General features: G+C 46.5%; 1 protein-coding gene across 1 annotated transcript in view; it reads left to right on the top strand.

Moving 5' to 3' along the window:
- The window catches only part of Ephb1 (EPH receptor B1), a 426,680-nt gene that overhangs the window by 267,368 nt on the left and 131,357 nt on the right, over positions 1–27,955 (top strand). The window contains exon 4 of the mRNA XM_055629751.1: positions 14,577–14,732. Within this exon, the coding sequence (XP_055485726.1) occupies positions 14,577–14,732 (156 nt within the window). The remainder of the gene's footprint in view (positions 1–14,576; positions 14,733–27,955) is intronic.

Genomic DNA, 27,955 nt, shown 5'->3' with positions numbered 1-27,955 from the left:
CACACACACACACACACACACACACACACACACACACACACACACACCAAAGGAGGGAGCATAAGGCTATGAATTCATAGCTGCTCAGGCCCTGCTGCCCCCTCTCCCACTCCTGCAGGGCCTACACTCATTCTGCCCTTCCTCTCCTTTGCAGCCTCCCTGTACAGGCCGTTTGCTTCCCTAAGTACACATCAGATCTAAGCTTGCAAGCACATCCTAACACCTCTGATCCTTATTGTAGGTGTCTTCCTTAATAAGGCTTAAGTGGTGACCCCAAAGGCAGCAGGTGATAACTTGTCCATCCAGGAAAGTGTAGACAGGAAGGACATAGGCTCACTGGAAAGAACCTCTCAGCACCTTGGGATAAATGGTGGTCAGTTTGAGAGCATAGCTACCCAGCCCTTCCCATCTCAATCAGCCTAGTCAGGCTCCTGTGATCTGAGATTCCCATCGTTCCTGTCACAGGCCCCAGGGCTAAGCTAAGAGTTGGCCTTATAGCACTTCTCAGAATGGAGATGCCTTCCCCATCTAACACGTGAGAGTCTCATTTCTTTTGCTCACAGACCCTGTGAGGGTTCTGTGGAGTTGAGTGGTTTTTATTCCCCCAAGTACATACTCTGATGTAAGCTGGGAAGAACACCCTCGACACCTCTGATCCTTGCAGTAGGTGGCTTCCGTAATAAGGCTTACGGGGTGCCCCTGAAGGCAGTAGCTGATAACAACTTGTTGGGGTTGGCAATGTCTAGAGTAAAACTTGTGGGTCAGGAAAATGGCATTGGCCAAATCCTCTGCCTTCAGCCTCTGGGACAAAGCTCAGACAAACATGGCTTGTTATTTGCAGCTGCACTTGGGCACGATTGTACTTGAGTGCATATATATAACTTTATTATCCCAGCACCAACTGTGGCACATGGGTCGTTCTGCTTTCTCAGTGACTTTGAGACCTACAGTGACTTTATTCACCATCCCTATGTGTGAGGATCCGAGACACCTCCGAATAGACACCCTTCTGAGGTGTTTGACCCTGAGCCAGCTGCGATTGACTTCAATGCCTGCCTACTCTTGCCTGCTTCCCCTGTCAAACTCTTCCCATCCTTCTGCTAAGTGGATCCGCAGCCATGTCTGTTCTGCCACACAAGCAAGGTCAACACAGCACAGACAGGCAGGGATCTTGTCCCTTATCTGTCCAGACAGCTTTGATGACTCAGCACGGGCATTTCAGCTCCAAAGCTTCTGCTCCACCATTACCACAAAGTAAAAAGTCATTTATTTTTTCCTGCCTGTCCCTTTTGAATACTGTATAATATCATTGGCAGATTTATAATGTTTGTGGCTTGGTGACCTGGGGAGAAGCTACAGACTCCATGGTGCCCATTTTTACTCCTGGGTTTCTGTAAAGGTCACAGCAAAATTATTTTATCAAGTTCACCACGAAAGGGGGGGGGTGTCTTAATCTTACATTTTACTTATGCAGTACTCGACCTTCTCTGGAGATACCTGTGCCTCTCAGCTGCTCTCACCGATGCACACCGAGAGCGTAATTAGATGCCTGGCTTCACAGTTGGAAAGGAGGCTGTGTGAAGGGGAGAGAGAGAATGGGGAGAAGGAAGTGGGGTGGAGGTTAGAGGGAGTCCCTGGGAGCCATGTTAGACCCGTCCCGATGACAGCGCCCTGTAGGCAGGACCTGACTCTAGCATGTTCTGATCGTCTCCTGACTACCTCAGGCCAAGCCATCGCCTTCTTTTCCCTTCACATCCCAGGTCTGGAATGTGGCAGATGCCTTTGCGGCCTCGGCATTGTGTTAAAGTTCCGGAGCTTGGACCGGGCATGGTGGTATATGCCTTCTCTCCCAGCATTTCTGGGAGTTCAAGGCTGGCCTAGTCTACATAGTGAAAACCTGCCTCAAAAATAAATAGATAGATAGATAGATAGATAGATAGATAGATAGATAGATAGATAGATAGATAAATAAAACAAATCAAGAAACAAAAGCAAAAAAGAAGAACATCCAGAGTTTCCCTATATTGGTCAGAAGTAGTGTAATGACTGATCCGTGATGTCTGCTGTGGCAGTCAGGGGCAGGGGCACAGTCCCTTTGCTGCACGTTGGCTACCTTCATATTGGGTATTTTGTTTCAAAGGGCTTTTCTCACACTGTCTGCCTGATCTGTGAGCTCACCCAAGCCTCAAGGGGGAAGAAACCTGGGAAAGAAGGGCTCACAACAGCAATCTTCCTAAGGAAGAGCCCTATTTGCTTTGTCAGAGTTTGGAGGGAAATGAGATTTGTGTTATACACCCAAATGTGGCTGCTCTTTACCTTTTGCTCTTCTCTTTTCTTACTTCTGTTCTTTCTTTCCTCGTTTCTCTTGGTATATGCCAACATACACAGCTCTGCTGTGCATGCCTGTGTGTGAGTGTTCACTCTGCAGAAAGCAAAGCAAAGGAGGCTGGGAAAGATGGTGGCATTCCTGGGAGGACTCACCTGTGCCCAAGGCCTGGGCAGGAGTGAGCAGCCATACCCAACCTTTAGAGACACAGTGAGACTTCACCTTCATCAATCTGAAGGACTTGTTTAGACATTACTTGAATCCATTAAGGTGTTTGTCAGGGGAAGTGCTTAAACACAAGGCTTTTCTCTGAGGGTAAACACTGCAGTTTGAAAACATAGGAAGCTGCCTGATGGCCAGCATATGTCCCGCTTGTCCATGGCAGGCACAGAGCCACCAGACTGATGGCATTTTTAGAACATTGACAGCTGGGCTCTGCTGAGGAGGGACTTGGGGTACACAGAGCTGAGGAGGGGATGGCCAGGAACTCTCCCGCCCTTGCTGGTACAGAGGGGGCCTAGGACAGCTCCCTTTGAGACCCTGTGAAGACAAACAACCCGGGGCCCATTACAGTGGCCGAACTGATCCTCTCATCTGATGATCTGATCCTCTCATCTTCCTCTGCCTTGAATACTATGGACCCAGTGAAGCACATCCCTGGTGACTGGTGAGGAAGCAGGAGGAAGATGCTACCCCCTTAAAAGAGGCATTTGTTATACCAGGGCATCAGTGCCTCTATGCTCCAGCCTGGACCATCTCCTCCTTTATGTGCTAGCCTGCTTGGCTTGTGGCATTTCCTCCTCAAGGACCGTCCACTGTGTGTGTGTGTGTATGTGTGTGTGTGTGTGTGTGTGTGTGTGTGTGCAGGCACACACGTGCCAAGGTGTGCCCTCACCTTCCACCTTATTTCTCACCCACTACCGTGTCCATCTTGTTGCGCGTTCTAAGGACCTGACTACTGGTTCTCATGTTTTCATGGGGAATGCTTTTTATCTACTGAGCCATCTCCCAGCCATGAAGGGGGCCTCGATCCTGCCCTGGAGCCCATTCTTGAGAATTAGGCTCCTGACTCAAACACACACCAAACTTTCTGTGCAAGGCATCCGCTTAGCCAGTGTGAAGGTGAGGACATAAAAGAAGAGGTCTCAGACATGTACCAAACAAATTGCAGTGGATATGACAGAAAGGGGAGCTGTTCCTGCAAAATGGATTTGGGGGAATCACTGGCAGTAGCTGAAGAGGTGGAGCTGAAGACATGGAAATTCAGGGGTACGTGGGAGGACTGGGTTAAGTGAGGGTATTCTGTGCCAACCTTTAGGCCACTCATACTTTCCCTCTCCCACCCCACTTCTTCCTTCAGACCCCACTTTCTTTTCAAAACCCCCTCCCCACCTCGTATTTCACTTCCAAATCTGCCTTGTCCTGCCCCCATTGTCCCCAACTAGAGTGGCTTTCTGACATTCCACTATTTGAAGGAAATATTTGTCTCTATAAAAAAAGCAATAAAAGTTTACTGCGTAAAAAAATGGGACAACATAAATCAGAAAATATGAGAAACCCACTCTCCCTAATCTCACTACTATACATTTTAAAAAGATATAAAAATTGTTATTACTGGCGACTACTGTTTGTTCTTCTTATATGCGGTTATCTTTTTCAGTCATTAATTAATAACCAGTATTTATGCAGGCCACCAAGCCTCACGATAGAGATTCAGTTAAATTATGGTGTATCCATTTATGGTTTTTAGGTTGTCCATTTCCATGTTATAAATGGTCATGAAAGCCCTATAGTTTTGTTTTGAATCGCATGTGATTATCTCTTTAGGATGAATTCTGCAGAAAGAGGGGCTTACACACTTCTTCGACTAGCCTCTCTGGGTCCCATCTTCTCACACTGATGAGCCCTGAAAGGCCCCAGCAATGAACAGGCCACCTCAAGGAGTTATTTCTCCAGCTGGTGTCTTGCCAAGACCCTGCTCTGTCTCACTTCACCTCCCGCCAACATTTTTGAGATTGTAGGAACCTAGGGAATGCAGGACCAGGCTCTGTGACTGCCCAGTGTTTGCCTGGCAGCCGCTCCTGTCTTAACTGCTACTGTCCCCTGTCCCATGCATGGATACCCATGTCTGAACCAACTGAGATGCTTATGCTGCTCCTCCAAGGCCTGCGATGGACCTATGAAGGGCCTGCCGGCTCTCCCCAAGAAATCCTACCATGCCGTCCAGCCTTCCACCTTTCCCTTCCATCCAGAGGCAGGTTGAAGCCATAAATAATTTCAATGACATCCCACTCGCTGGCTAGTCTGGGAAAGGTCTCAGTTCTCCTCTGTCAGACTATACCGCTCTTCCTAGCTCAGCCATTCTATTTTGTTGCTCTCTCTTTTCCCCTACTGTACTTGCCTCCCTGGGTGCTCCCTCTTCTCCTTCCAGCCCCACCTCTCTTGGCCTGTGCTGGGATAGAGACAATCTGTCCCTTGAGGGAAAGGTCTGCTTGGTACAAATGTTGCATGTGCAGGGACAGCCTGTGACATCCTAGAATCCTGAAGGTCCCCCTGCCATGCTGAGGATGCGTGATTCTCAAGACTGGCCCCTCTAGTTCTGTCTGCTGGTTAGGGGTGCTGGCATGAAGGAAGACATGGTCAGCCACAAGAGAAGCCAGTTCTGTCCTGGTCTCCAAGTGAGTCTCACCCTAACATCTCTGCTCTGCTTCCCTCTGTCCCTGTCAAAAATCACAGGGATCGTGACCCTGTTATTAGATCTTTAGTGATATTCCATAGGGTGTTAGTGTCTCAGAAGAAACAGCTTCCGATCTCACGTGCCAAGGTCTCCCAGTGCCTGGTCATCTCCAAGTTTGTGACAAGCAGTCAGTAAGTGCCTCAAATAACTCAAGACACTGGTTATTCAACCTGGCTCCTAGCAAAGAGCAGCTTGCTGCTATCTCTTAAGGCAATACAGTGTTCTAGGACTTTTAGAACCATCGCGCAAATCTCTGTACTAGCTGGAGATGGGGGTAATTCTGTGTCCTTTGTTGCAGATAGAGGTTTCAGAGTTTGGAAAAGTGAAGGGGCCTGCTTATATTCATACTCCAGCAACTGGCAGCTTTTCGGACCGAAGCCTCAGTGGTTCTGATCTCACATACTACGACAGCGTGGGCTTGAGGACTTGGCATGGACCCCTGAGGTAGCTGGCCTGGCACAGGGTCCAAAATCCTTTTTTTTTGTCTGAAATTCGAGATGCCGGTAATCCTCACCTTGGTCAGCTGTGCTCTGCTGCACATTGCGAAGTGAGCTGCCTAAGCAGCAGACATTTATTCCCATTGCTCCGGAAGCCGGGCTGTCCAAGACCAAGTCGCCTGTGCGCAGCATCTGCTGAGGGCCTGCTTCCTACTTTGCAGATGGTGCTTTCGTGTGTGTGTTCACATGGCAGAGAACAGACAGAAAACAGGCAGCCTTTCCTCTCTGCTTATAAGAGCACAGGGAGGCTCTACTCCCAGGATCTAATGACCTCCCGGAGGCTCGCATTCACTAAATGCGAAGGTTGATTTTAGTAGACAGGAGCATGCAGTCTCCTGTCTGCATTAGCGCAGACTGTTGGAAAACACCCCTCTGACAAGGATCCAGGGTTCCAGGTCAGCCTTGTACCTGCTTCTGAGAGAATTTAATGTTACCCCTCGAGAGGGCCCCAGGTCCTGTCCCTCCTCCCTGGGACCTTATTCTTCTGTCCTTGCCTTTTGGCCCTGACCTGTGGTTCCTTCATTACCTTGAGGCAAAGCCTCCTACCCCCACCCCATACCAAACCCACCTCTTTGGCATCTTCCATGCTAATGAGTTCCCCGACTTGCTGTCACTGCCGCTGTGTTAGCAGCTTAATGGCACTGTGACTTACAGTCTGTGTCAAGATGCCTGCAGAACGCATCAATTTCAGCAAGTGTCAGCATGAGTGACACGAGTGTATGACACAACTAAGTGTCCCAACTGCACAGGCCATTACAGCTGGCACTGGGCCCAGGGAGGGAGGACCGGAAGTCCTGTTTGGCTTCAAATGCCCTGGGTCATGTTGAACATTCCTTGGCCAGCTTCCTCCACAACCCCTAATAACAACCCCATAGTCCTGGCCACTTCTGCAGTTGCTCTAGGCTTCCCCAGGCAGGCAGGTTCTTGCTCTGTGAATCCTGGTGCACCCTTTTCTCTCTGCCCCACCCTCTCATCTCTGCATCCGCTTTAACCCCTCCTCTCAAGGCCTGTGCAGGTTCTGATTCCTCCCGGCAGCCTCCTCAGCTCCCATCCACTCTCCATTTCCTCTTGAGAGAATAAAGCACCTCTACCTGCAAGGCAGAGCTTTTCCCAACTCACTTTATCCTGCCTTCCCCAGCTATCCTTGGGACCAGAGCCTGTATTCATACTTCAGTGTCCTCTGCAAAAAAAAAAAAAAAAAAAAAAAAAAAAAAAAAAAAAAAAAAAAAAAATAAAAAAATAAAAAAAAAAAATAAAAAAAAAAAAAAAAAAAAAAAAAAAAAAAAAAAAAAAAAAAAAAATTAAATGTAATGAATAAATGTCCTTTGTGTGTGTTTATCATAAAATGCTGATAAAATATACAAAGTAATAATTACTAACAATGCAGGCTTCTTTTTTTATTTCAGTCAGTAAAATAAAAATAGTTTTTATATAGTTTCAGAAATCACCTCCAAACTATTTTTTAAGATAGAATGGTAATGACTGTATTGTAGTCTACTATATGAATATTCCCTATTTATTTAGTCAACATTCTCTTATTAGACGTTTAGGTCCCTCTTCCTTTCCTCCATCCTTCCATGCCCGATCTTCATTCCTTTCTTCTGCCTTAGAAACAACACTGTAATGAATGTCCATGAACAAGTTCTTGATCCCATTTTTTCTGCTTTTTCTTCGGAAGTCTTCACCTTTGAATAAAGGCTTTAAATATTTTGAAGTCATCTAAATAACCCTTCTGAAAATCTGCGAGAATCCCCACTGGATGGGTCTGCCTGCAACACTTCCCTCTAATACAGAATCATTTGTTACAGTTGTTACTGTCAGAGCTTTGGTCTTTGGGGCATTATTCCAGTAGGGCCTTCCGTGAACAGCCACTGTAACTACTCATGACATGTGGAAGGCTTTGTGCTGTGCACAGGAGAAAGGGAAACACAAACACAAAAAGACCTAGAGTCTTACTTCAGAGAACTTTCAAACTACTGCAGTGGATGGGTAGATGAGTGGTTGTTTGGTGTATAGTTTGATGGGTTAGTGGGTGGGTGAGTGGTTGGTGACTGGATGGATTGGTTGGTAGATGGGTGGCTAGATGGACAGATGGATGAATGAGTAGGTGGATGGGTAGGTGGATGGATGAATAGATGAGTGAGTAGGTAGAAGGATGGATGAGTGGATGGGTAGGTAGGGAGCGGGATGTGTGGGGAGGGGGATGGATGGGTGGATGGACTGATGTATGTGTGAATAAGGGGACTGACTGGTGGATGAGCTGGTGAGTAGGTGGAGGGTGGATGGACAGTTGGAGTTAGCACTCAGGGTGTAAGCCCCTTGGAGAACTCCATCCACAAGAGCTATGGGAGGAGCCATGCAGAGCCATGTATGTCTCTCACCACCACAACTAGCTTGCAGTTCTGAGCAACCGCAAAAAGACACGTGCACAGAGTGGGCACAAGCCATGGAGGTAATGGAGGAGGGCTTAGGGCTGCTGCACTCGGAACCTCTTTCTTCCTGAGCGGGAATGTGCTCAGCTCATTCATTCACTGTTGCCCCACGAGGCACGCAGACCTCCCTGAACCAGCTGCTGAGTTACACCTGCCTTGAGAAAGAGGCGCCTGATCTTAAGCAAGGGATGAATATTCATTGGCATGAACCTTTGCAAACTCATTTGGGGGAAAAAAAATTAGATCAAGAGAAGTAATCAGATTATTAAAAAGAGAGTGCAAGGACAGAAGGCGGTGGTAGAGAGAAAAACCGCATTTAAAATGCAAAGAGAGAGTCTCTTCTTGCAGAGTAGTGCTGACCTCCTGGACTGTGCACCAAGAATAGTTAAGCTCTCCTCCATTTCTGCTGCATAAAAATGTTTTCCGAGGCCTCCACTGAGAAAGGAGGGGACCGAGGCAGTGGGCACACTCCACCTTTGAAAAAATTATCAAATAATATTTTGAGGTTTCCGTCTTATCTTCCTTAGATATCAGGAAAAAATTGCAAGAGCTAAAGAGGCTCTGGTGAGTGGTGAGTGACAGGTTAAAGGGCTCCAATAAAGATTAGATGGTCCACTATCTCCTGAGGAAATTGCATAAAAGTGGTTATTCCCTCTTGCTTCTATTAATTTCCTCTTCCTGGCTGCTTGGAGAAGCTTCATAACCCGGTGCTGCAGATGGGGACGAGAGGCGCTTTCCATTATCTCAATCACCGTGCTGTTTATGAGACACTTAATCTGTTTCTTTATAAAGTAATAGTACTGTAGATGATGGATTGTGTGTCACTGGGAGGCTTCGTGCAGGGACGGGAGGAGAGGGGCGTTCTCAAGAGCATTGTAAGCAGCAGGCAATTTGTTACAGCTTTGAGGTGTTGAGGAGTGTGTGGGGGCGAGCATTCCAAGGTGACCTTCTGCCGGAGATGACACAAGCCAGCCTCATTGTGTTGCTTATAGCGGGAGGGAAATGTGTGTTTGGCTTGGAGGGTGGGAAGTGTGTAAATGCTTAGGGGCAGAGCAGTCAGGTCTTAATGCCCTCCCTCTGCTGAAGCCAAGAGAAGGGAGAGAAGATGTAGAGGGCGTGCCTACCCTCACCTCTGTTCTGCTGGCTTAGCCTCTGTCTGAACCAGATCACGTGCAGTGAAGGGAAGAAACCTCCCCCTTTTTAAAGAAATAAGACAACCATGGTCCCCTAGTGTGTCAGAAATACAGCCTTATGTGATGGTGTCTTGCTATCTTCCAGGAACACACAGGGAAGTGTGAGTGGCCTCCCCCTTCCCCTATAATCATGATCATGTTCTCCTTGCCCAGGTCGTCTTTGACAACCCCTCCCCCAATTCTTCCACATCTTTAATTCTTCCTCTGTCATCATTCCCACTTCTGAATCTTTTATTATCATTGTTGTTGGAGACAGTCTCCTGTACCTCAGGCTGTCCCTGAGCTGAGGATGACTTTGAACTTCTAATCCTCCTGCCTCCACCTCCCAACTGTTGAGATTACAGGCATGTACCACCCTGTCTGGCAGGGCTGAGAATCAAGCCTACAGCTTTATGCATGTGAGGCAAGCATATGACTTGACTTGCATTCTAGGGATGAGAATCCCTAGTCCTCCCTTTTTGAATCCTGCTTCCTAGGAAGATGCTTCATGTGGTCCTCATCTTACAAGGCTGGATTCCCAAAATGGGTGTGTCCCAGCTAACATCAGCATATGTCCTACATTAAGAAGTAGTGTTCTATTGACTGCTGCACCCCATAGGAAAGGGAGCCCCTAAAGCCCCAAACTTTATTTGCACACACAGCTCTATTCCTCTGGCATGTCTCCTGGCTTCCAGTAGGTCCTCAACCAACAACGGCCAGATGTAGGTGCTTATCATGGTTGTGATGACTGTACCAAAATTCTCTATAAAGAAAGAAAACAAGACTTTTGAAATATCAAGCCAAAGAATTATCTATCTCAAAAGTGTTCACATGTACCTAACAATATTTAACTGTTACCTTTTTGTTAAAATCAGCCATCTTTCTTGTTCCCTCTCCTCCCTTTCTGCACATACTGGTGGTGTGTGATGTGTGCCTCTGCGTGTATGACATGTATGTGCCTGTGTATGCTCATGTTCATGCATGCTATGTCACTCATGTGCAAATCAGAGGATCAAGGGGATAACCTGGAATGTTTTTCCTCAGCTTCTGCTTCATTTGAGGCAGGGTGTCTCACTGTTTTTCCACTGCATATAGCAAGCTGTCTGGCCTGTGAGATCCTGGGAATTCTCCTCTCTCTGCCTCTCACCCCAGGATCGATCGGAGCACTGGGATTGTGTCCTGGGGCCCCCAACTCAGCTCCTCACACTTTGCACAGCACACATTTGCCCACTGAGCCAAGCTTACCTGCCTGGAAATCCCTTCCCCTTTTTTCTTCAGTCTATAGGTCTATATATTCTTTTCCAGAATTGACTCAGATGCTCCACTTATCACTTCTAATTAAAGCTGTTTTTTTCTCAAGGAAAGTATGTTTCTCTTACTTATTTTTCTTTGTAAGAAACAACAGTGTCAACATCTATTTCTGATTAGTGGAATCTGAAGCAAGATGAGTTTAAAAGGTTTTGCCGACTAGCCTGTCACTTTAACAGTTATTTAAAGCATAAACTATATGAGAAAATCTTGTTGCAGGCATGATCACACATTACCATCTCAAAGTTTGGTGCATGGATTTAGAAAGACGGTCCTGGATACAGATTTCATTAAAATGTTAACACATGAAACATGAATATTTTAAAATTACAGGTAAAATGTATCTTATAGATATAATGATTCCCCAGTTATCTAGACAGAAAGAGTCTAGGCAGAAACACATTTTCCATTTGTTTCTAAGACTTTAATGCCTTCTTTGGGGCTCCAAATGTCTATTCTGACTTTGAATTGTAAAGTCATTTCGAAGAAAACTTAACTTTCAAAAAAAAGAAGTGTATAAACTGGGTTGAGGGGAGCTTTCCTAAGTGTGACACACAGCAGTGCCAGCTATGCCACATGTATGAGTTTATTAAATGCTACTGGCCTGTGAGTTGTGAGCAGTCTAGATGTTTTATACCGCGAACAAATCAAGGCTCCGAGGGGCATCATCACTCACAGATGTTCACCTTGGCGGGAACCAGCAAAAGCAGAAGTTGGAGCTAGAACGCTTCAGCTGTGTGGCTCAGTTCTCACTTCCCTGGGGACTACAGAGTCAGATTCGCCTAAGACTTCTGTCCTCCAACTGTTTCTGGACTTCTCTCTGAAGCCCATCTTGTGGGGTTCTGGGGAGAGATCTTGGTAAAAAAGGAGGTGCTAGCTTGAGCATCTGAATTCAGACCCGCCTAGAATCCACGTAATGAAAATCAGGGGACAGTGGCACATGTCTGTAACCTCAGTGATGTGGGCACATGTAGAGACAGAAGGTTTCCATAGGCTGGCCAGCCAAGCAGAATTGGTGAGCTCCGTGCTCATCAAGAGATCCTGTGTCAAAAAACAAAGTGGACAGTGAATGAAGAAGATGCTCAATTTTGGCCTCTTGTCTCCACATGTGCATGTGTACAAACATTAATGTACAGATACTGCGCTCACACCTGAATTCTCTCTCTTTTTCACACACACAGAAAAATGTACAAACACCCCACACAATGAATGAATGAATGAATGAATGAATGAATGAATGAATGAATGAATGAATGGATAGTTTAGCTTGTACCCTACCCTCTCCTCTCTATTTCCTCTCCTTGGATACCCAGTCACCCAGAACAGAGGCTCCCATTCCTTCATCAGAGATTCAGAGAAAGACATTTTCAAATTCCAGCTCTACTTGTGGATATCAGGATGACTGTTTATGCTGTTAACTTATTAAATGTAACTCGAGGTGGCTTTTAAGTGCCGAGAAGCAAGCGAAAACACTTTGTTCTTCTTGGACCAGTACATTAAGAAAATTACAGTGTGGCAGGAACTGAATATGAACGCATGAGTAGTCACCAGCTCTCCTCCCCTTTCCAGGAAGGCGTCCTGCTGCATGGAAGCTGCAGAACCTGCCAGGGTAGGAACACTAGCGCCTCAGTGCAAAGGGGTGAAGACTTACCCAGAAGAGAAAAATGAGGTGTAAGAGAGTGGAAGGGTACAAGACAGGTAGAGAGAGCCCAGAGCGAATGGGCTCAGAAAGGCAGATTATTAGTAAGCTAGATTTTAGTCTGCCTCAAGAATGGCAGTTGATGCTTTCTGCTTTGGGTTTTATTGATCGGTTCTTTTGTTTGAAAATTCAAACTTATTCTTTTTCTTGCTGCAGAGGTTCTCTTTTGTCTTTTTTTTTTTTTTAATGTGTTAACATGGGTCAGTGAGTGGCCTATTTCTGACGTGGGTTACAACGGGAATTATTGTTTGCCCAACAGTTGTGAAATAACAGTGTACCCACTGTGTCCCAGGGAATGCAAGTCCCAGGGGAGGCCCTGCAGAAAAAGGCCTTCTTGCGGGGGGGGGGAACCCAAAAAACAAAAACCTGCCATTCAAAACCTTGCTTTTTGAAGCTCCGAGACATTCTGCAGTAAACAATGAAATTTATTCTTTACTTTTAGGTCCATATTTTCTGTAAGTAATAGGAACTGAAAACTCAAAGAATCTATATTTCATGGGATGCTGTTGGGTTACACCATTTCAGAATTTTCCTCTGGTCTGCGACAGGCTCCCATCCAGGGCGCATCCGCTGTAACTTTAGACAGTCTCCCCACTTCAAGTGAGCAGCAACCAGGGGAATCCCAGCGTAGGAGACGGTTCTTTCTTCTTGCCCGGGCAGGGAAGTGGTAGATGTATTGAAAATAGCTTACACATGTACCATCACCATCATTTCTCCCACTGAGTGATCCTGGGAACGTTTTTAAACCTCTCCATATCCCAATTTCCTCATTAGCAAGTGGAGACAATAATAGCCACCCCATAGAGCAATGTACGTTAAACACTTAAGGTGAGTTAACAGATGGTGGCTACTGCTATTATTAAAGAATTCTCCACACTTTTCAGGAGGGAACAATATGTTTGAGAAGATGAGCTTCATGTAAGTGGAAGCCTTTGCAACAGCTCTGTTCGGGCAACAATCACTATAATAGTGTCCTGGCTGGTTTTATGTCAACTTGACACAAGCTAGAGCCATCAGAGAGAAAATGTCTCCATAAGATGGGGCTGTAGGCAAGCCTGTTGGGCATTTTCTTGATTGTTGATTGAAGGAGGAGGGCCTAGCTCATTTAGATGGGGCTATTCATGGGCTGGCGCTCCTGGGTTCCATAAGAAAGTCAGCTGAACGAGCCATGGAGAGCAAGCCAGTAAGCAGCAACTCCATGGCCTCTGCATCAGCTCCTGTCTCCAGGTGCCTGTTCTGTGTCAATTCCTGCCCTTATTGCTTTGAGTGAAATAAACTCTTTCCTTCCTGAGTTGCTTTTGCTTATGGTGTTTCATCACAGTGATAGCAACCCTAACTAAGACAGATAGTGTGGCCACAGTGGGTCAGAAAGTCCTCAAAAGCAACTCGTGACCCCTGCAGCAGAGTCTCAAAAGATGCGCAGGGAATATTTGTTGAATGGGTTTCTGAGGTATGTAGGGAATCCAAACAAGTTGACCGGATGGTAAGTTTTACCCAGGTTTATAGGAGGAAGCCGGGAATGAAGTGGTAAAGACAGTCCTTGTGGAAATAGGGAGGAGGGGATGGATCAGCAAGGATAAGACCACATGTCTCGGGTCTCAGGAGGTGAATCATGGCCACAGCCTGTGGGGCAGTGTGGAGACAAGCACTGGTTCTCTAAGAACCTAGGAGAGGTACCCATAAGTGGGCACACCAAACTGTCCCATTTGTTCCCAACCTTTTCCTGTCGCTGCGTGTATGAAAGGCGACTCCAGGCACACAGCACAAGCTGCCTGTAAAGCCCTGTCTTTTGCTTGTCCCCGCCCTCGAAAGCATATCAAAATGCAATTAAGGTAGAATGATGCTCTTAAGGCAGTGACCTTGAAGCCACTTTAATTTTTCCATAAAGAATTGCTGTGATTTCTAGTTCTTTAACCATCATTCCTAGCAAATGCTAATGAGTACATCTTGGCGCTTCTCATGTTTGTTGCAACATGACATTTAAGAATCAGAAGTCTGGTCACTGCCAACAAAGACCCCTTTTTCTCTGAGACTGTGAGGTTACACTCCCTCGTCAAGGGCTCTGGGAAAGGCCCTGATTATTAAGGTAGGAGACATTTGCTTACCATGCACCCAGATACACGCTAGACTCGCCTTACCGATAAACTATGTTGACATGCCTGAGAGTGGGAAAATCACTTTTCACTTTGTTCATGTGAGAAGGGCCATTTGTCAAGATGTTTGGAGAGCTGAAATATTAAGCAGGGTTTTCTCCATCTGAGATGCTCACTCTGGGAATCTTGGTTGTGAGGAGGTAACTCGGCATCTTTTTGTTTTAGGATGGCAAAAGCTCCATTTCCCATTTCCAGGGAAGGGTGTCTGGTGGCCATTCTCCCATTAACTCTCACATGATCTTTGTGTTGTAGCCTGTCCTGCGGGGACCTTCAAGGCCAGCCAGGAAGCTGAGGGCTGCTCCCACTGCCCCTCCAACAGCCGTTCCCCTTCAGAGGCGTCTCCTATCTGCACCTGCCGGACTGGCTATTACCGAGCAGACTTTGACCCCCCAGAAGTGGCGTGCACTAGTAAGTGTCTAGTAAGGGGAGCTGGGCCGGGGAGTCTAGTTCCTTGACTATGCAATTAAAGGGTGGACTTGGAGCAGGGGCGAGATCAGGTCGTCCTGCCAAGAAAATGCTAAATGGGGTGCTGGCCATGGTGCTGAAATGGGTCTCTCTCTCTCTCTCTCTCTCTCTCTCTCTCTCTCTCTGAAGCATACTGTTGGTTAAGATTGTATTCTTTCATGCCCCCTTTTGACAACTGTGAGGGTCTTTCTCTCACACACACCCAGGGCAACTTCTGTCTGCCAGGTTTTTAAAACTGCCCATCTAAAGAGTTCTTTATCTGTGTGCAAGAATCAAGATCGACTCATACATTGCAGTAACTTGTAACTCTTGCAGTTGAACTTGTAACTTCTCCAAGGTGTCCCTTTGTACTGGTTTCTGCAGTTGAAGATCACTCTTCAGGGCGTCTTCCTTATGTCTGCTTTCCTTGAAGTTCTCATGGTTTTATGAATTGTCCATTTAGTCTGTAACTGCCTTAGCTCCTAACTGAAAGTCCCTGTGTTATCAGGTCTATATATTTGTCCCCTGTGTCCCTTATAGTGTCCAGTATCTGAGTTGCCATCAAATGACAAGACCAGAAGCCTGACTTCAGTGTCCGTCTCAGCCTCCTGAATTCTAGAGACTGAGGGTTAATGCATCAGCTGTATCTACTCTCCCACTATCTGCCATGGAAAGAAAAGCGGCCATTTATTTTCTGAAAGCAGAGGAACAACTGTAGTCTCTGGGAAGGAAAAGAATAATTTCCTCCTGGTCTTCTCTCCCATAAACACGGGAGGCAGGGAACATGGTTCTTCCTGATCAGCACTTTAAACAACTTTTCCTTCTCTAAGTGTTAAAGCCCTAAAGCAGGGATGCTCTCTCTTCTCAGTATTCCCATTGCATTCTGGGATCAATACTGCAGGTTAGTAAGCCTGTAACCAGACTAGATCTGCACTAGATGCTTTGGTATGGCTCACTGTGAGCATGCACCTTCCCTTACACCCCTTAGACTGGTTCCCTCCCAGCCCAGTGAAGAGGGACACAGAGGTATATTCCATACAAACTTACAGTTTGATAGACAGAAAAAAAAAAAACTGGGCTAGGTAGAAGAATTTCTCAGCCCTGGCCTTGTAGCATATGTAACCTTTGCTGGGTGCAGAGGAGAAATGAAAGCGTCTTCTGGATCAAGGTCCAGGGCTCAATCGATGCTTATAGATTTGAGCTAAGGAAAAGCTCATCGTCTTGTAAACTGATTTTCCCTGCCTTCCTTTTCAGGTGGGTGGAGACTGACAGAAATTATTTCCCTCTTGCTGCCTAGTATCCCCATCTTTCATTGGTGGTGTCTCCTCCTATGATTTCTAAGGGCCCCCTAGACGGCAGTCTTCCATGAGCCTAAAAAGCAATATTTAATATTCTCCAGCTTCCATTAAGGATGCTAACCCACTACCTGGGTGACCAGACCACACAACAGCCTACACAACAGCTGAAGCATCCACCTGAACTCTGGGAGCCTCCCTCCCAGAAGCACTGCCTCTGGGCTTCCGCTCACAGCTCTTCTCTTTGGCCAGGCTCCCTCTGCAGATCAACTCAACCATATGGCTTTTAGATTCCCACTTGAGGAGGCAAATTGTCAACTCACCCAGACTTATGATAAGGTTACTCGGAAGAAGTTGGGTCAAGGGCTAGTGGCTCAGAATGCTGATGTGGTTCTGTCTTCTCCCACTTATTACCCTCCGACCTGATGGACTCGAGTCTGTAGGATCAGTTGTTGGGTGAAATAGGAATATCCTCTAGACTCACGATGGAAGCTCCTCACTCCACACTACCCGTATTCGAAGGCCATATTTAGGTTAAACCACCCAGGCTTTTCCCTCCTGCCTCTGGTCCAGCCTGCTCTGGAATCCTCACCAGTGGGATTCTAATATACTCTCCCCTTCTTATCTACATGAGAAGAGAGCATGCCGCCCTGGCTATTTCCTCCTTACATACTTCTATTTCTTGTGCCGTTTGATACAGAGGCAGTGCTCAGACTAGAAACTGCCAAATCAAAGCACACTTGATTATGGCAGGCAGGACCAAGAACACCTTCTGGACACATCCTGGAGGAGCAAGCACTTAGTGAGGAGACCCAGGAGACAGGACATGGGCACAGCACAATGCTAGGCAAAACATGTATAAATAAAGCTACTATTTCCCCGAGCCTCATTATATATTTGATTTATTGTGTGCCAGAGAAGTACTGTATGAAAAAGTCAATTTGTTGGCTTTTATATTCTCATTAGGGTTTCCTTTAAAAGCATTCTAATTGGAGGTGCCATCTGTTCTCTTAAAAAGGCACTGCACATCACCACAGTAAATAATTTTTTAGATACAAGGAGACTATCTAGAGCTGTTGAGGAAAGGCACTCCCCTGCACCATGGCCTTAGGGTTCCTAGCCAGCCTAGCAGTTCTAGTGAGACAGTTGTGCAGCCTGAGAGGGGCTGGTGGAGGCCAGGAGCCGAGAGAGCTGGTTCACCTTGTAAAACCAAGGCTTCATCTGTCCTATCAGAGAGCAACTATTGACTGCCTGGGCACTGAAGATAAAGATGATCTGTATTTATAAATGCATGGGGACAGTGAGCACCTGTCATGTCCTGGTGCCGTGAGCCAGAGGGCAGAGCCTGAGAGCCAGTGTGGAAGGACCTCAACTCTAACTCGTGGCCATTGTTTTCAAGTGAGATTACATCAGCAGTCCACTCCTTCCCATCAATAGTTCTATAAATGCATATAAAAATGCATAAATATAAAATATGTGCCTTGCACAGTTACAACACCTGTACTACTCTAGGATTACCATTATGCTGACGGTCTGAGTCAAATCCTAGAACTGCAGAATAAAACTGATGTGATGCTGCAAGCTCATAATCCCAGCGCTGGGGCAGACAGAAGCAGGGTGCAGTGGCCAGCCAGGCCTAGCCTACTTGGTAAATTTTACACACACACACACACACACACACACACACACACACACACACACACCTGATCTCACATAAACATATGCACATTAATTATCCCACCTAAACATTAACAGTGGGAAACTCTGTAGCCTTGTTGGGGCATTTCTCTATTTCCTTTTTAGTCTACTAGGAGAGCTGAAAATTCCCTTGATATCTGAGAGGCCCTGGAAGTCTTGCCTGTCCAAACTGTCTTTGAGCCTCATCAATGAAGTCAGGGGTATGTGAGTGCATCCTTAGGCAGGATTAAAGGGGAAGTATGGATTCCAGTGGCCTCAGGGACACAGGCAGAGTGGGATGTTCATTCCTACAGAGTCTGAATTCATATGACTTCTGCTGGCCTGCAGACACCAAATTCCCCCCTTCTTTTCCTCTTTTCTTCCTTTCTCTTCCCTCTTTCTCCCCTTCCGCCCAGCCCAGAGGCACACAATTATATCTCTGGCATTAGAGTACCTGGCTATGCATTCTTGCCCATTCCTGTCCCAATTCTTTTACATACACTCTCAGGTGACCTCTTCCTCCCAACTTAAGCCAAGCACAGGATGAGGTGGGCACCTGGGGGAGCAGCTAAAAGAGGGCTTCAGCTGACCCCCTGCCCTCCTTGACAGTGAAACCCCAAAGGAAGCCTGGTGATCTGGACCCTGTGGTTCATCACCAGCCAGGAGGTTCCAAAGGGTCACTTACAGTAGGGGTGTGACACAGAAGGGGGAAATGAAGGTGGGGACCAGGGATAGTGTTGTCCCAATAAGTAAGGAGGAAGGCCCAGGAAGGTGTGGGCTGAGGGTCCAGCTCTGAGCTTTGAGCTTGCTGTGCTACAGTAAACAAGGTTTCTGTGTCCCCATCATTGCTCTGGGAGATGCCAACCAACCATACTTTTCTGCCTCTACCACATACTCAACACAGAAGTTTTCTGGAGACCTTAAATGTCTGGGCATCTCTCCCTACCAGCAAACAAGCAATCCTGCCATAGTGGGTGCCAACTACACATTCTCTAATCCATCTGGGTCTCACACTCTCTACCCATCTACCTAAAGCAAGTGCCTGGATCGTACTGGCCCAGTTGAGGGACTGGCCCCCAGGGCTGCTCTTCCCCTGTGGTTACTAATCAGAAGCCCCAGTGGTTGAAGCTGTGCTTGTCAACCATATAAACTGAGGCTCCCATAAGCTCCAACTTCAATTTGACTATTGCACTTGAGCAGTTCACAAGACTGGGAAAGACAGGGTTCCCGGATCATCATAAAGAATGTCACAAAAGCGGGTGTGTTCCTGAGGGCACAGAGGCTGCCTGAAGCTGCCACCCTAGAAGAAGCACATAAAGCTACGTAGATGCTCTCAGAACCCAGTGTTTTGGTGATTTTTTTCAAACTTGATTACACACCCTAAATGTCTACTTTCTTGGCCATTGGCATTCAATTTAATCATTACTCCCTCTCTCTTCTCTGAGACTGGGGGCTAGGACAGTCATACCCTCCTAATCCTTCCTTGGCGACCAGTTCCCATTCTGAAACTGCCTGTGTTTTGCTGTCTGATTACTGTGAAGATGCTAAGGATTTTGAGGACTGTGTACTAGGGAAGAGGCAGAGAACAAAGACTAAACACAGCATCTCAGGATTCCCCTGCAGCCCTTCTGGTGCAGGGCCCGGAGGCCGCCAAACCCTGAGAGTCCTGGAGTGGCTAAGATGCCCTAAACTTGAGAGTGTTCTGAGAAAGCACATAGACTCAGCATGTGCACACGGTGTTTCCAAGAAGGTCTTGGGAGCTTCATTTACATCTTGACTCTCTCTTGCCTTCTCTGTGACCTTGGCCTCATTTCCTCACTCTCCTCCACTCTCCCATTCCTTCTCTCACTCTCACACTGTTGTGTGCCTCTCTGAGTTGTTACGAGGATTAAGCAAAATCGAATTATAGCATCTTTGGCCCAGTGCCTGGTTCATAGTAAACTCCCAATCGATGTTAGAACTTGCTTTGGTTATATCCCTGGAAAGTGTGAAGTGTGTAGAAGATAGCGAAGCTTCCAGCACAAGCGGATGCCAGAGATCTGAGAGGAAAAGTGACGTGTTTGGAGTAGGGGGTGGCAAGTTTTGCTTCAGTCCTGAGAAGAAGCCATTGGCTGCCTATAACCCTATGGCCTGAAGTTCCCTGGTGACAAGTGAGCAGTTGATCTTCTGTACTTAGGCATGCTGCAGGAGAGAGGAAAAGGTTAAGTACTGGAATGCCTGAGCAGCTATGTCCCTTGGGGCTGTTGGAACCAGTAGCTCAGCAGGAGCCATGGCCCACAAAGCTGGACTTCAGTTCTTTTGTAAAGGTGGGATCTCCTGTTACCTAGGCTGGCCTTGAACTTCCTATGTAGCTGATGAATGACCTTGAGTTCTTGATCCTATTGCCACTGCCTCCCAACCGCTGAGATTGCAGGCGCGCGTCACCTCACCTGGCTCTGCCTTCAGTTCTGGGGGAGCTGGGACTCACTGCCTCCTCCAAATGATAGGAGAAGGTCAGATGGTAAAGGGACCATGTCAGGGGCAGCCAGAGGGAGCACACAGGAAGATAGGAGGAAGTGCACAGCCGAGTGAAGCCAAGCGTCGGGTTGCATGGCTTCATTTTAAATAATTTCTAGTTTACTGGGAGACGAAATAGAAAGGAGGAATTTATGAAGCAAACGAAAATAGATAATTATGCCTTATAAAATTGCTGTCTGTGAAAAACCATGCAGAAGGACTGGTGTGAAAATAATTACCTTGTTACATTTCTGACCGCAAAAAAACCTTTCTTTCTGTCACCCACCCGGGAGAAATTTTGATGGATCACAGAGGCAAGCTAGAGCTTGTCCTGTTTCTTTTATTCCGTCTTCAAATGCATTAAGGTGTCCCTTGGCAGCTTTGGATGGAGAAACAGAATGAATGAGGGGCTTCAAGGTGACTCAAAAGAGAAGGTACAATGGCAGCGAACCCTTTAAGTCTCCCTGGAGGCTCCCCCTGATCTACCCTCTGACCCACAGTGAGGCAGGGAAGCTGAGTGGCTGGAGTTAGAGGCTAAGAGTTGGTTCCAGCGCTATGAGCTGGGATAGGCCCTGTAGCCTTTTGGGACATGGTGCTTCCTCACTGGAACTCGCACCACAGGCCTCACTCAGCCAGTGCCGCCCTCTCATGGAGAGCTGAGGGGTGGGGGGGCTATGAGAGCAGTGGGGGAGGGCGTGGCAATCTGCTGTCCTGCTCTCACCCGCAGGGTGGAGAACCCTCTCTCATCCTTTTCTCTAGGCTCATGCTTCATCTCTTAAGGGGCTAGTCTTCCTGTGTGTGCCTGCACGCACATTTGTCTGCATGCATGTGGGCATAAGTGTGCTCCCATGTGTGTACTTTTTATGTGCCTGTGAGTGTATACATGTGTGGATGTGCTCATGTGAGCTTGCCTGATTGTTTAATGGACACGCATGTGCAAGTGACTGCCTCTGTGCCTCTGTGAGGGTGCGTGTTGTGTACCTGTGTATGCCTGTATGAGTGTGTGAATATATATTTTGCGTGACGGTGTATGAGCGTGCATGAAAGTATAGCTGTGTGTACTCATGTATGAGTGTGCCTGTGTGTGTGCGTGAGTCTATATTTGTGTGCCTGTGTATAAGTGTGCATGAAAGTATACTTGTGTGTACTCATGTATGAGTGTGCCTGTGTGTGAATACACATGCACGTGTCCGTGAAAAGTGTATCTGTGTGTACTTTTCTGTAAGTGTGACTTGGTGTGAGTTTGACTGTGTGAGTGTTTTTGTGTGAATGTGTGCAGGAGTTCCCCTGTGTGTGTCTGGGAGTGTGTGCTTATGCCTGTGTGTATGCCTATATGTAAGTGTAGATGTGTGTGAACGTGGCTGTGTGACTGTAGGAGGGTAGGGGCTGTGAGCATACCTGCCTGTGGAAGACTGTAGTACGCTAGGGGGAATGTGAGCGTGTCAGTGTGCTTACGTGGTGTGTGTATGTGAGAGCAAAATTGTGCGAGAGCATTGTGAGTGTGTGAATAGGCTTTTGTGAGAGTGTGGGGGTGTGCCTGTGTGTAGTTATTCGTGTCTGTGTGTGAGCGGGCTTGTGTGAGAGTGTATGTGAGTGTGTGGATGGGTCTGTGTGCTGGGGCGGTCCCAGGTAGGTCTCACTGGTCCTCAGAGTAACCAAACCTGCTCTGGCATGTGTCTTTCCAGGAGGCTCTCTTACTGAGATGGTCAGGGCAGTGTGCAGCCCCATGACGCCCAGCGTTAGCTGAGGATGTGAGCCCTGGCGATGGAAAGCTGGGATACACCTGCAGGGAGAGCTGAGAGGGTACAGCAGAGCTCAGAGGGTGGGTGACGGGCCCCCCTCCTCAGCCCCAGCCTGAGGAGGCTGCGGATATAAGGAGGGACTCTTGCAATGGAGAGGGCAGGGAAGCCCCCTATGGCATCAGGACTCTTCAAGGACAGGAAGCCAGCGTTATCAGTTGGCAACCGCTTGCTTGTCTGGACGCTAAGCGTCGGGGATGCATTTCAACAATTTCCCAGAGTCAGTCTTTTCTTACGCATGTGTCTGTTAAGCTGGGGTTGTCAGCATACTCAGAGGAAGCTGCCTTCTTCAAAGCTAGCTCGGTCTTTGCTGACCAGGGCTTCAGGGGAGGATGCTGTGTGCCTCACCATATAGTAAGAGAGAGGTTTGATGTCACCCAATGTGCGCAACCTACGTTGTACATTTGAAACATCATTTCGTTTTCAGCTTAATATTTTGTGTGTGTGTTCGTGTGTAAATATATATGTGTGTGTTCACATGGAGGCCAGAGGCCAGCATCAGCATCTTCCACCTTAGCTTTGAAATATGGTCTCTCACAGGGCCTGGAGCTCATTGGTTAGACCAGACTGTCTGACTAGGGATCTGCTTGTCTCCACTTCCCACTTCCCAGTGCTGGTATAACAGCAAGTGTGCCCTGCTGTGCCTGATTTTACATGCATGGTGGGGAACTGAACTCAGCTCTTGAGCTACTGAGCCATCTCTCATTCTCAGTCCTCTTTTTTTTTTTTTTTTCTTTTCTGGGAGATATTCCCCTTTCTGCATTGTTTTGTTTCTTGAGGAAAATCCAAGCAAAGGTCATGAGCCAGCAAGAGCCAGGGCAAGACTCTTTCCAAAACCTGGGTCGGGACTCATACACTGTGCCAGCTGGATAGGTGGTTTGTATATGTGGGTGCAAAGTGGAAGGAAGGTGGCTGCAAGCTGCAAGCTGCAAGCTATTTATTTATTTACAATATATTCATTGTATATCTTGATTGTAGCCCCTTCGTCAACTCCTCCCAGCCCCACCCTCTCCCCTTCTTCCCTCCTATCCCCTTCCCCTAGTCCACTGCAAGGGAGAGTTCTCCCCTCTCACCTGCCCAAAGCTTGTTAAGTCTCATCAGGACTTCCTCTGTGGCCTGGCTAGTCCACATTGCCAGAGGCAAGTGATGAAAGACCAGGCAACCAAATTCCTGACAGAGGCAGTCTCTGCTCCCCTTAGTTGGGGACCCACATGGAGACTGAGCTGCCTATTGGCTACATCTGAGCAGGGAGTCTAGGTCCTCTCCATGCGTGGTCCTTGGTTGGTGCATCAGTCTCTCTGCAAGATCCCCTGAGGTCAGATTTTTTAGTTTTGTTGGTCTCCTCGTGGGGCTCCCGTTCCCTCTGTGTCCTTCTATCTCTCCCCTTCTTCCATAAGACTTCCTGCATTCTGCCCAAAGTATGGCTGTAAGTTTCAGTATCTGCTTTGATCCCCTGTTGGGTGAAGCCTTTCAGAGGACCCTCTATAGTAGGCTCCCATCCTGTTCCCTCTCTTTAACTCCTTCTGGTGTCTATCCTGTTTGCCATTCTGAATGAGATTTAAGCATCCTCCCTAAGGTCCTCCTTGTTGTTTAGCTTCCTTAGGTCTGTAGATTTTAGTATGTTTATCCTATAATTATATGGCTAGTATCTGCTTATAAGTGAGTATATACCATGCGTGTCTTTCTGTTTCTGGGTTGCCTCACTCACGATGATCTTTTATAGTTCCATCCATCGCTGCAAGCTATTTGTAACTGTCACTCCTGTTTAAAAAAGGGTCAGGATTGCCTGTGTAAATGTGCTTTTACACTCCTATAATCTGAAATTTCTTTTCACAGTTGTTTGACCAAGTGGGTCTGACCCTTATGAGGCCTTGTATAGCTTGAACTTTTAAGCTAATAGCCAAGCAGGTTTGGTGACGATGCTTCTGTGTTGTGAGGTGAAAGCACTCAGTGTAGCAGATTGCTAACATCTGGAGGAGCATCAAACTGCCTCCCGAACTTCTCTGCACCCACTTTTTCCCTATGGCAACCCTAAGAAAGGATTCTCCCTCTTTTTATTGTTTAAATATTTGTTTCGATGCATGGCTCAGACATGGTGCTACATGGCCTTTTTCCATTGCAAACCCCATCACTCACCATTGGAAAAGAATGCCTCCAGGCCTGTGTTGGGACCTCCTCCCACACTTTGACATTGTGTTGACTTTTGATTGATCATCAAGGACCAATGTTTAGTGGACTCCATGTTTAAAGAAAACAGTTTTGTCTTTCCATCATCATCTCCATTAGGTAAATAATATTCAAACTCAGCTCCTCAAGCATAGTATTTCCTGTAGTCTTCAAGCCACCATCACTCTTCTAACACATTCTAAATTTCTTAGTTTATTTTCTTGTTTTTGTCTGCATGCCCACTATTGTGTGATGTGGAGAGGTCAGAAGATGATGTCCAGCTCCTTTTTCTATCACTTCTGCTGTGTGTGTGTGTGTGTGTGTCTGTCTGTGAATGCCTCTACATGTCTATAGAGTCTAGAGAAGGACAGACTTTGGTGTCATCCTCTGTCACTCTCTGCCATATTGCCTTTAGATACAGGGCAGGTGCTTTTCAGCTAGACTGCCTAGCTAGTGAAGTGTTAGGCTCCTGCTCTTAAGTGCTTGTTTGTAAGCATGGACAGCCATGCCTGGCTTTTCTATGTGGTTTCTGGTCATTCAAATCCAGGTTACATAACAGGCACTGTTACCACTGTGCTCTACCCCAACCCCTCCACCTTGCTTTTGAGACAGGGTGGAATTATCACTGTGCACCGCTCAGTACACATGCATTTGTGTTCATTTTGTAGTTACCTCTATGGACATCTATTTAGTCATTATGACCCCTTTTCTGCAGGCCACTGTTCTTCTAGAAGGAGAAAATGTGCTCACCACCCTGCTGCGGATCCTTACTCTTTCTTTGAGACTTGGGCACTGGTTTAAGTGTGAAGTTTCAGAGATTGGAGGGAAATGATATAAAATGATCTATTTAATTTTCTCTTTTTCCTGCTTTAAAAATCAGCCTAAAGCAGTCCTTCCTACTTTCCATGGGTCCTTTCTTGACACGAATGTTCCTCTGCATTCTTGGGTAGTGGCCCTGATGTCACAAGTACAGGTAGGTTCTGGTCTCTGGAAAGAAGGATGGATGAGGGAAGGGTGCTGGGACTTAATGGCAGCCGAAGCCAAAAGTTCTTAGATCTCTTCCTCACTTCATCTCAAAGGACAAGACTGTCTGTCAAGAGTGTGCATCTTTGCATCTGTCCTCTGCCAGGCTCTGCATCCCTAGAGAAGAGGATGCTTCGCTTCTCACATGATATATTCTGTCCAGGTTGTCCAGCACACTCTTACCTTTCCACTGGACTAGAAACTCTTGATGCATGGATCTCATTTTCTCCCACTCTCAGTCAGATACCATGAATGTCCATCCCAGCTTTAGTGGTAGGAATCATGTTGTTGGTGTGAGGCAAACTACAGTTGGCTCCTGATTCCATCTTCCTCTCTTATTGAGTGGTCTTGGGTAGGTTACCTGACTCCTCCACAGTTTGGTTCCTTTTCTAAAGATAATGAGCATATTGTTTTTTATGCCTATTAAAAAATGCATGCAAAACACTCCTTTAGTGTTGGACATATTCTGAGTGGCTGGTCAATTGTCTTTGTTTTGTTTTGGATGAAAAGCAAGAAGTGGGTCTTGGCTCCCTACATTATATAACACAAAACAAGACAATAATAAGTGAATAGAAGGTGCCAGGGATTTTAGATCGAATGATTCAGGAGAGCCCTTCTAGCTTGGCTAGACACTGATGTCATCTTGCCCTCCTGAAACTGCCTGAATCATCATAATCTCTGACTCCTCAAGGGAGTCCCAGCTGACTTCCTGGCTCCCCATTCAGGGTGTCTCAACACAACATTCTGGTCCAAGTCAGCCAAACACCAAACCCACATTTCAGAGAAAGGGGTGAGGCTGAGCTACTGCTGGGCCTCAGGCCAGTGTCTGCTACTGGGAATGCTCCTGGTCACCATTGCTCGTCAGCTGGTATTGACTGGCTGTATCCCCAGCTGTTGACCACTGACCCTACCAGGGTTCCGGATTAGAATCTACCCTCAACTCCATTACACTGACTGCAGCTGTGTCTTAACCTCGAGTTGTCATCAGTTCTCTTCTCAAAGTCTATCCTGACTTAGGAACTTATAGCCTTCTCATCCACTGGCGTCCATGTGAGCCCAGCTCTGTAATGCCCCTGTGAGTGGGCACAGGGACATTATTATTATATCCTAATTGTTTTTGTTAATATAGGCAATAATCCCACTGTGTTAACGCACAAGCATACCTTGGGGAACACATGGTCACCCCAAGGTAGAAGTGCAGAATTATAGGTACTTAGCAAATCAGTGGATATTCTCAGCATGCTTTCCCAAAGGACTTGACCAGTTTATACCCGTTTAGTTTAGTATGCATCTCATTTCCCCGTGTGAGCCGGGATGCTAGTGAGACTTCTATTCTGTGCCAACTTAACCAACCTCCTAGCTGTTTTGATTGGCATTTCTGGCATTTCCCTGTGTATATGTGAGTGGGTTTTATTTAATATATTTGTTAGCCAGTTTGTTTTGTCTTCAGGCGCTTGTCTGTGTTGAACCCTTGCCTCTTCTATTTTTAATCGGACTCTCGGAAAGCCACTAATTCCCTGTGGCACTCTGCTCTGTAGTCTCCCTTTATCTGTAACTCTAGTGTGGGCACATTTTCTGTTGTACCTAAGTATTTTAATTTTTGAACTCAGATCTGACCATCTATTTCTTTCTGGCATTGGGGTTTTGCATGCTGACTTTGCATCTAGGCATAAAAACACTCTCTTGCATTTTTACTCCCTGGGAAACTGTTTGTGTTTAGACGTCCACGCATCTGGAATTTATCCTTGTGTAGAACGCAATATTGACATTTGTGTTTATATTATTAAAATACAGCCTGCTATCAGCTCCACCCAAACTGTATACACCTTAGTGAGGTACCTCCTTCCTTATAGACTAAACTCCTCACCTAGCTGTCTGTACTGTTTCCCTATGATCACCTGCTCTGTCCTGATACTAGTTTGAAAGATGGCCACCTTATCACACACCCTCTGGATAGCATTCATTTCTCAAACATGTTTTGTCACTTACTAAAGGATGTTTCTTTTGAAGATGGTTCTTAGAGCTAGTTGGGCTCATTTCATTAAGCAGTCCTGTTTAATGGGGCTTGGATGGCGCTGGGTATATGGACCACTTTGGAAGTTACTGTCTTCTCTATGGTGTCAAGCCTTTTCATCTGAGAACATGGCAGTCAATTTTCCTTTTATGCCCTTCAGTAAGGTTTATAGTTGTCTTCATACACATGTTATGAGGACCTTGTGAGATTTGATCCTAGGTATTTTATTGGTTTTGTGACTTATTGTGAAAAGATACTTTTTTCATTATTTTTTAAAACAGGCAATCATGAGCAAGAGATGATTTGGTAACTAGGAGAGTAGTGAGCCTACTTCCCCTGGCAGAATCCAGCAGAGGCTGACCAGCGGGATGGGACAGCAGAGGAGCATTTGCCATTTGGGATATACTAGCTTCTAAGATTACTTTTCATTCTAAGAACTAGAGTATGTAGGAAGTATCAGAATCAGGACTTGACCTTGAGTGGTCGATGGCTCTCTGAGAGGAATGCCTACCCTTTTCAGCTTCTTTGTGTTTTTATTTGGGATGTGGGGGCTAGAAAATCAAAAGTCCAGGCCATCCTCATCTATATAGTGAGTTCGAGCCTAGCCTGGACCTTGTCTAAAAAATGAATTGGATAGGATAGGATAGGATAGGATAGGATAGGATAGGATATAGAATAGAATAGAATAGAATAGAATAGAATAGAATAGAATAGAAT

The sequence above is a fragment of the Psammomys obesus genome, unplaced genomic scaffold, assembly GCF_907164565.1.
Source record: "Psammomys obesus unplaced genomic scaffold, mPsaObe1.curated_primary_1811, whole genome shotgun sequence".
NCBI classification, from domain to species: Eukaryota; Metazoa; Chordata; class Mammalia; order Rodentia; family Muridae; genus Psammomys; species Psammomys obesus.
The sequence above is the reverse complement of the archived record's forward strand: the minus strand, read 5'-3'. Positions and strand labels throughout refer to the sequence as shown.